The sequence below is a fragment of the Nicotiana attenuata genome, chromosome 1, assembly GCF_001879085.1.
Source record: "Nicotiana attenuata strain UT chromosome 1, NIATTr2, whole genome shotgun sequence".
Taxonomy (NCBI): domain Eukaryota; kingdom Viridiplantae; phylum Streptophyta; class Magnoliopsida; order Solanales; family Solanaceae; genus Nicotiana; species Nicotiana attenuata.
In genome coordinates this window covers 109,424,859-109,434,471 of record NC_031989.1, presented here as the reverse complement: position 1 = coordinate 109,434,471, position 9,613 = coordinate 109,424,859, and the positions used below count along the sequence as shown (strand labels likewise).

Here is a 9,613-nt window from a genome sequence, read left to right as displayed (position 1 = left end):
GACCATGATAAAGTTGTGGATACGATTTGCTGGATTTTTCCTGAATTTGAAAAATATTATTCCCTTAATTCCTTTTTAGTCTGTTTCAAAAAGAATGATCTCTTTCTAAGTTTGAAAAAAATATTTTAACTTAAACTTTCAACTTTGCCCTTAATGAGAAGCTTTTATATGCTTGTTTCTTTAGGCTGTCCAATGCTTTCTATACATTGCAAATAACCAGTAATTAAAGACACATTTCAAAATGTTTGAATGTTTAATTTTCTAAGTTATCAGATCAACAAATTGTAACAACCCGGCTTGTCCAAATCTCCGGTGCCTTCCAGTCCGTTGCTTATTCTTTAAATACACTGACATAGTTACAAGTTAATCCATTGTAGCATGTGGACTGCTGTTTATAGGAAAAAAACAAGATACCGACTATTATTTGCAATTGAACCTCATAAGTAGCTCTATTATTTCATTTTTCTGTTTGGCAATGAAAATGTGTTAATAAGACAGTTATAAATTGTAAAGATGTGGATATAGGGCTCCTGAGGGAAGACTATCAAATACCATAACGCATTCCCCTCAGCCAATGTGGCACTGAACACTCGCTGGCACGCATAGATGGTTATAATCTCACATTTTCACTCTTCAATTTACTACCGAGGTGAGGTTTTGAGTGCCTCACATCGCTTCGATGTCTATGGATCAGCGACATCTCTTTATTTTTGGTTATTTCTATTGGCTTGTTTGTTAATTCATTTCCTCTGTCAAAAGTCTCGTCGAGCAGTGTGTAGAATGTCTCCATGATCTCTTGAAAAGCAAACAAGAACATACTCCCCAAAAGCTAAGACCAAATCCTATTGACATTGAAATGTAGAACCAATCCAGTTCATCTTCGTCACGCTCATCCTTTTCAGTATCAACATCAGGAATTTGACCACCTGAACTGCAGTTCACCAAGAGTGGAAGCCCGCAAAGCTCATTTCCCTGGAAACTCGAGGAATTAAAGCTTTGAAGTTGAGTGCCCACAGGTATCTTCCCTGACAAATTGTTACTAAGATAGATTCAAGAAGCTCAAAGTTGACAAACTTGATAAGCTTTGCGGGATTTGACCAGAAAGTTGATTTTCTGAAAGATAAAGGGATTCGAACACTTTCATGTCGCCAATGCCATTTGGGATCCTACCTGTCAGATGGGTTTTTGAGAAATTACAGATTCTCAATGCTACAAGACCGGTAAAACTTACGCGAATATCTCCGAAGAGATTATTGTTAGACATATCCATGCTTGTAACTAATGCCAATGTTTTATCATACTGGTAAATGTTGCCTTTAGTTGCCACCATTGCGCTTTCTCTCGTAATTTCTGTATAACCAAAAGAAGAATACTCAAGATGAGCGTCCCTCAACTTACTTCTGGTGACCATTGCTGTTAAATTGCTAATACACCTTGGTATGGTTCCAAAGAAACTATTGTTTGCAAGGTCTAAGATCTGAAGATCTTTGAGGTAACAAATTTCTGGAGGCAATTCACCATAGAATTTGTTTGATCTAAGGCTAAGGATTATCAAATTTGAAAGCCTCATTCCTAACCATGGTGGTAGTTGTCCAACAAATTGGTGGTGAGAAAGATCGAGAAACTCCATCTGAGAAGATAAGTTCCTAAACCAAGTTGGAACATCACCTTGTATTCCACCATTTGATATTTCCATATGCTTTATATATTTTTGAGTTTGGAGCCACCTAGGAAACAGAGGACCTATATTCCAGCCACCTATTTCAATATGGATAGCTTGAAAAGGCAGAATCCAGTTTTGACTCACTTTTAAAGTCAGATAATTGTTAGATGCAAAGAAATACTTTATTTTTTTAATGATGACACCGCTTACAAAAAATCCTGCGTACGCCCCTGTCTGTTACAACACCTTCCAACCTATTGTTAGAGATGTCAATACTTTTTAGCATTGGGAGTTGGCTAAGACTTTCTGGGAGATTTCCAGTCAGTTTATTTTTTTCAAGATTCAATCGCATCAAAGAAGAACTATTTCTCAATCCTGCTGGAAGGAAATTACTCCTACTGTTGAACAATTCAAATACTTCTCCCTCGAATAGATTTTCTGAGAGATCAAGCGAATGTAATTTCGATAACTTTCCAATTACATTTGGTAATTTTCAAGAAAGCATATTTCCAGAAAGGTCAATGCTAGTTATTGAGCTCAAATTTGAAATCGCATTTTGAACTACTCCCTCAATATTGTTTCCGCTAAGTGTAAGTGATTCCAAATATTTGCATTGATAGAACCAATTCGGGATAGTGGAGTTGAGGTTGTTGAATGAAAGATCAACATTTTTAAGTGTTGTTACGTTTCCAGCCTCACTCGGCATCGCACCTTCAATACCACTAGAACCAAGCTCAAGATATTCAAGATTATTAAGATCAAACAACCATCTGGGTAAAAGACAATTGAAATGGTTGTAACCTGCCTTGAAGGTAGTGAGAGAAGTAATATTAACAGGACCTTCAGGAAACGGGCCAATAAAATTACTACCTTCAGACTCTCCAATGCTCGTTGCTCATTTTCTCTGCAAATGCCAATACAAAAACTAAACTTGGTGTTTGTCAAAATGAAAAAACAATATGTTATTGCTAACAGCTTCATGATGTGCAAAGGTTTAGACCAGGCATACGTATATATAGCATTTAGAATTATAGTTGAAGAATACATTGTCTAGAAAGATATTGACCGTAAAATTCAAAGACTTGTTGATTTTAAATTATTTTGTCCTTTTAAAAACTATACAAAAGATTATAATTGACGAACCTCAATTTCTTGCTAAGTCAAGTCTTCTCCGGAGTACAACTTTATTTTTTTTATTTTTTTGGTCTTCTCCGGAGTACAACTTTATTAAGTGTCCTTGTTTGGGGCCATTTAACACCGTCCCAATTGATGAAGTGAAAACCACCTTTAGCTCCTTTTAGTTTGTAGTGATCATTTTATATATTCTTTAATTGGAGGAAAAATTAACATTTTTTTAGTAAATAAAATTACCCATACTTGGAGGTAATTCTTTAGTTAATTCCATGAAAAATAATGATCTCTCAACTCTAAAGAGATTAAAACGTAAAATATTTTCTAACCATCAAATTAGCCAAAAACAAATGCCTCAATTTTTGGATAAAATGTATTATAAAAGGTACTCTATCAGTGTCCAAAAACAATGCTTTTGAAATTTCCAATAAGAAGATGACAGCGTCGGAAAAATTTGAAGTATCAAATGTGTGTGAAACGACTATCACATCAACGACGAAAATAAATTCCTCCGACCCAAAAAAGGGTTTAATCGAGTAAAAAGAAAACTATATGACATATAATGGTCTATTGTCATACATCTTATAATGAAAAAAGTTATCACATAAATTAAAACCAAGATAATATACTAGTAATTTTCCTTGTTCATTAAACAAGTCTTCGTAGAACAAGTCTTTCTACAAAGTCTTCTTTGCCCATGGTGCCATTTTCTTCACGTACCAATGACTTGTTTCTATTCACTTAAAACCCTATTTTGGGGCAGAAGAATTTTCCTTCATTGTCTCATACTTTTGATGCGCTAAACCCCAAAGATTTGGGACCAAAAACAGCTAGCGATAATCATTGAATAAGTTTTATCTGGTTGAGGTGGATTAACACTCTGTTTGGATCATTGTTCCCTATCGTTTTATAATGTATTGTATTGTATTGTATCGTATTGTACCGTATCGTTTTATGAATACAATGTTTGGATAGATTGTATTGTTTGTTATTGTTAAATAATATTTTGTTATTTGGTTTGACTGTATCGTACTGTACTGTAACTGATAAGTTTACTAAAATACTCTCAATTATTTAAATATTAAATTTATCAAAATTATGTATAAAAATAATTTTAAAAAACAAAACAGAAGAAGGCAAAACACAATAAGGAAGCAGAACAAAGAAACGAGATATAAAAAGGCAAAACAAAAGAGCACAACTAATTAGAATTGAGTTACAAGCAAATTAGGAGAAAAAATAAAACAGGAGGCAACAAAACACCTTTAACATTGGTCTGGAAAAAAACAAAGTAGGTTATAAGTTGGAGATTTGGAGTTAAAATAGAAAAAAGATAAAGGGTAAAATAGAATTATGGAGTAATAAGTTAGGGCATAATTGGAAAGAAAAATAGGAAACAATCCCACCACACCAAATCGGTTGTTTAAAAAAAGGAGACTTTTCATTGTTCCGGAACAATGGATTTAACAATACAATACAACCAATTTTAATGAAACAATCAAAACAAACATTGTTTCGGGATAACAATACAATACAATACAACGAGGAACAACCATCCAAACAAGCTGTTAAACAACTGTAATTCCTATTTTAGGTGTATACATCACTGTATTTATAAATATAGTCGCGCGAATACATGAAATACATCACAGTAGCAACGAAATTGTAGCTACGACCAGTAAATATGGATATTATAGCTATAGCACATTAATAGCCACTAAACTGTAATTGTTTCTGAAAATTCCTCTAGATTTATCCCCTTCTAGGGTGTCAAACTATCAAAGCATCTTGTTCTATTCTCAATGAGCTTTAGGCCCAAAACATGACTCCAAGATTGCCTTGCTTAATTAAAATCTCATGTATTGTTGGGTATGCAAGTATTGCATTGTATTCAAATAAACATTTCTCGTTTCATTGTCCCTGTACAGCTATTGAAATATCCAGTGGTTCTCCGGGAACAGGTTCAAGTACCTTTGCATCTGGTAGTTCCTTTGACAATAGTTCCTGCATCACAAAGAAACAAGTCGCAAGCCAAATATATATATATATATATATTCAGAAAACTAATCAATAAGTAGCATAAGTAACAATTCTTTAAAGTTCAACGAATCAATAAAGCATAGTTTTCTTTATGCGGACACAAATAAGGGAGACCTGTTAATCCAACTGCGGCTAGTTATTAGTAAACCCCATCGAAACCAAAATTATACAACTATCCGTGTAAAGATTTGGATCTACAAGAGAGGTTATAACTAACTTTGTGTACTGAATAGTAAACTGGATTTAACAGACAGCAGTAAAATATAGACTGCTCTAAATTCATCCTTTTCGGCAGTATTGCAGAATGAACACATTCTAGCAATAAAAATCCTTGATTTTATCATCTAGTGTCATCTCAGGGACTTTATTCAAGTTCTCTTGATCTTAATATTGGTTACTGACAAGGCCAATTGTACAGACTGCAGCTTACCATCTGTTCCCGACAAATGGACAAGATGGAATAGGCATTGTTTAGCTGCAGAAGATTATTACAGCCTTCAAAATGAAGTTTTTATTTTGCCTCCAGACTCTTATTATGATTTTTACGCAAGTTGCAAACCAATAATTCTGCACCAGCAGGAGATTTTATTTCTCAGTCTGTTTGTTGGTTTTAGAGGTCTTGCTGCGCACTTTTGACTTCTTTTCACTGATATTTACAAAAAAATTCTTTGTTATGTATAAAGAAACGCAGAAAGGACTAAACAAACAAAAAAGGTAAGATTGAATAAGTAAAGAAAATCATTTTTTGTAATTTCTTTTATCATATTAGTCCTGCAGTCTAAGTTAAATTACCAACTGTCCTGTAACTAGACCACCCTTGATTGTTGTAATGAAGTGTAAAGGATAAGGCAGCTAAGAGACTGCTAAATGTGCATATGATGAAGTTATAGTAGAGTACCTTGAATGATTCCATTGTTCCTTCAGATTCAACAATACTAGCAAGAAACCCTTTGCTGTCGAGGTCACCATTCTTCATCGGCACAACAAACCTAAAAAGAAAAGCAGAATGTCAGATGTTTACTTAGAAACATTATTGCATGCATTTCTTTGTTTCTGGAGAAACTGAGAAAATGAATTCAGGCACACGTTATTTTTCAATTTTCCCTCTCTTAACATGAGGATTTTTCAACTTCACCTCTAATAAAAAAAATTGTGTTAGCACAAGCTGGCTTTAGATTTCAAAATTACATACCTTGCAGAAAGAAGTTTTGCAAGTTGAACTGCATCTTCTTGTCCGGAAACCAATGTAAAGTTTGGTAGAAGTTGCTTTATGACAGGAGTAATAACAATGTCTGCCTTGTATTTTTCTAAGAAGGTCTTGTTATAGACACAGTGGGGCTCGTAGTAGAGAGTAAGAGCACCTTTTGGAGAAGTGACAAGATACCTGGAGCACATTATTAAAAGAGTTAACTGCAAACTAAGTAAAAGTTATCATTGTCATGGAGTGGAAAGGAGAAGAAAGATAATGGCATAATCAAGTCTACCCATTCTCGGGTCGCTGCCAAGGAGGTCCAAGAACCGGCCCTGCAGTAGCCTTAATATTAACCTGTAAGCCGTTGCTCACTTCAATCCCAGAATCCTGGCCGGGTTCCAAGTAGATGACCTAAAGATTTAGAAGCAAAAGTAACTTTTCAGGAAACAACATTAAGAGTCTTGTTCATTGTTCAGAAAACAGATTACATGACATTTATCATATGGAGCGACAAAAAATTTACACAAGTGCACGATAATTTTTAGTTTCTTCATCAATACATTGATTATAAGAAATTCATTACAGCTTCTGTGTGGGCCGAAAAGAGCAGTAGTTTTTCTTCCCATCTAAAATGAGGGTTGCAGGTTGCCAAGATCAATGTTGAAGTCTTCAAATTTAAGTGTCAATATATAGTTCTTTGATGTCTTGTTACATAAGTTTTCTAACATCACAGTTGTCAGCCTGCGCAGACCTTCTTCACTGACCTCTACTAGAAATATCCCCACTATCTCATTATCCAATTTACGATCCTGATACTTCCCACAAATCGAAATTCTTGATCAATGGAGGAAAGATATTACACTAACTTTAGCTTACTGTTGATAAATACTGTCCACAGAGAAGCATAATATTTTCTGTTGCACTTAACAGTGCTAACTGTGTCCAATACCTCTGATAGGATTAGCTAGCAATTGAGCCAATATTTGGAACATAAATGAACAAAAATGTAAAAACCATAATTTATATTCTTACAAACTAAGGATTAACTAAAGAGGGACATTTGGCTGCTCTTAAGCACAAGTAACTGCTCTTTACATCTCTTCACCCTATTAATTTCGTATTTTTTCCTATCAGCAATGAAAAAGTACTAGATTTCTTTGAATACACATGTCAAAGAATTGGATTTTAGGTTTTCTTTAACCTAAAATATTTGTGTCAAGTAAAACCATCTCAAACAAGCAAAACAACTCACATCATATATCTGTTACTCAAGATTTTGCAAAATCATCAACTACCCGTTTCCCTCTTCTAGGTTCCAGTAGAACGAGAAGTAACTAAAGGAAAAGAAGAACATTGAACACCCATCAGATAATAAGTAACTTAAGAGTACAGCATCTTCTATCCATATTCTTTTGTTAAAATCATAAACTTTATGGAATGTTCAGATTCTCTTTTTGAGCGACTGATTAACCATCATATCATGAATTTATCGGGTCAAAGAATTAATTTTAGAGATCATAAAAGGAACTATTGCTGTTACAGTGCATTTTGTTTCCAACCTTAATAGATGCTGCACTGCAACATTTATACATACAGTTCCTCCTGATACCACGGTAGGTATTCATTCTCTCATCTAGCAAGCTTGCTCAATCCTTTTGCTATCTTAAATAAAGCTTAAATGACCACTAGGTGCCATAACTTTTACTGTCAAGTTGTTTTATATAGAAAACATTCCACGGCACTCTCAGTCTTCTGCCAACAGCTATCTTTAAGTCCAAGTGAAAAATACCAGTTTTAGTCAATAGCTGACATGTTTGACCTGTTATATGCTCTTAGGCTCAATTTCATGTTCCAAATTGTTTTATCATATCAGCGCCCGATTTCTCATTCTCAGTGTTCCGGAAGCAGATGTACAATATATGTTACTTTTTCTCCTTAGGAAAAGCTTAAAAATATATCACATACATTGCTGAAGAGAGGATCCAGCAGTGTTTTGGCATTGGGAGTTGCTATAACTCTCAGGTTTGGGAACTTCTTTGAGAGAGGCTTTAATGTCTTGAGATGACAATGATCGTCGAGGCTTTGTGTAATGAGCAAGCAGTCTATCACTGGAAGGTCATCAAGCTGCTCTACAAACACCATAAATCCCAAACTATTTCAGTAGTAATATATATGTAGATAAATAGTCAATATAGAGCTATTTAATGGGAAAATGGCCCATTCCACTGACCTGGAAATTCTTGAGAACTTTCTTGGCAGCATCATACAGCCAAGGAATTCCAAAATCCAAGTTACCCACCAAGATTGGATCAACCAGAAGTTTCAGTCCTCCCACTTCCCACAACCAGCTATTCCCCTAAACACACAAATAGAATTAACTTAACCCAGTGTTATCAAAGGCGAAAGGCGCAAAAGCTCTAAGGTCTGTTGGGGCTTTAAGCGCAAAGCGTGAGCTTTAATGAAGAAAGGCGCAAATGGAGAAAAACTTCAAATATGTGTGTAGTCAAAGACTAATATTTATAAGCATGAATACCAAATATATGGACAAAGAAATTGAAGAAAATTTTAGGATAAAGTGAAATATCAATTGTTTAGTGTCGCTTCTTCAGGATTACGCTCACGGGCTAGGAAAGGTATGCCTTAAAGCTTGGATGACAACACTGAAGCGCCCGTTAAGCGAGACAAAGTCGCTTAACACGTTTTGAGCCTCGCTTCAGGGCTTAAGCGCGCTTTTGATAACACTGACTTAACCACAATAATGATTCTGAGAGAGCAGCAAAGAATAATATTCCTACATACAGCAATATAATCAAGATAGAAAATGCACCTCCAAGTAAGTCAATCTAAACATATCGGTGCCAGAATAATTAGACTTTTCAGCTTTCTTGTCAGAAACCAAGGCAGAGATGACTGTGGGCAACCTATAAAGAAAGTTTCTAACTTTGTCAGAATTGCAGTGTATATTTATTTATACAAAAAAGAAACGAGGAAAAGATAAATAGACCTGGGAGCTGATGAGAACTTTAATTTGGTAGAATGAACATAAAAGAGAGCCTTTTGGGTTGCAGGGAAAGGGGCAAATGAAGAGAACGATGATAAGGGTATCTCTTTACTAGTAGGTCTGCAGGTGAAGTATGGAACAAAATTGCATTGAATAGCCATGGATGCTCAAGTACAATTGAGCTGATGTTACTGATAATGGACCTAATTTGGTATTTGTTACCGCTAATTCGTTGTGGATATATTTGATTCTCAAACCAAACAATCCAAATGCTCACCAAATTTCAACATTAACTCCCCTGAGTACATGGTTCTGGTTTTGCCATTTGGCGGAGGCTGCTGCATAAATTTGTGAGCTTCACCCATATATAAGGCATATGACATCATATCCTTCCTATTGAAACACCCTCAAAAATAGTTCAAAATGCCCCTAAACTATTGGAAAAAGTTTAAAAATACCCTTCATTCACCTATTGGACTAAAAATACCTCTCCATCCATCTTTTTGCTTTACTTCCCTTTGACCATTAGGTCAATGCTGAATTAAAAATAATTATTATTCCTTTTATAAAACTTAAAAAGAAATAT

At 34.9% G+C, this 9,613-nt stretch overlaps 2 protein-coding genes across 2 annotated transcripts; both read right to left on the bottom strand.

Annotated features, from left to right (window-relative positions):
* Positions 736 to 1,696, bottom strand: LOC109239543 (probable leucine-rich repeat receptor-like protein kinase At2g33170). Its single transcript, XM_019406126.1, has 2 exons — positions 1,075 to 1,696; positions 736 to 1,025 (listed from the first exon to the last, which is right to left on the bottom strand). The coding sequence occupies exons 1-2, from the start codon at positions 1,694 to 1,696 to the stop codon at positions 736 to 738; spliced, it is 912 nt and encodes a 303-aa protein (XP_019261671.1).
* On the bottom strand, positions 4,336 to 9,396 carry LOC109231956. The gene is made up of 8 exons (XM_019397569.1): positions 9,031 to 9,396; positions 8,854 to 8,947; positions 8,257 to 8,382; positions 7,992 to 8,150; positions 6,319 to 6,437; positions 6,027 to 6,218; positions 5,733 to 5,823; positions 4,336 to 4,798 (listed from the first exon to the last, which is right to left on the bottom strand). The coding sequence occupies exons 1-8, from the start codon at positions 9,186 to 9,188 to the stop codon at positions 4,706 to 4,708; spliced, it is 1,032 nt and encodes a 343-aa protein (XP_019253114.1). The 5' UTR covers positions 9,189 to 9,396; the 3' UTR covers positions 4,336 to 4,705.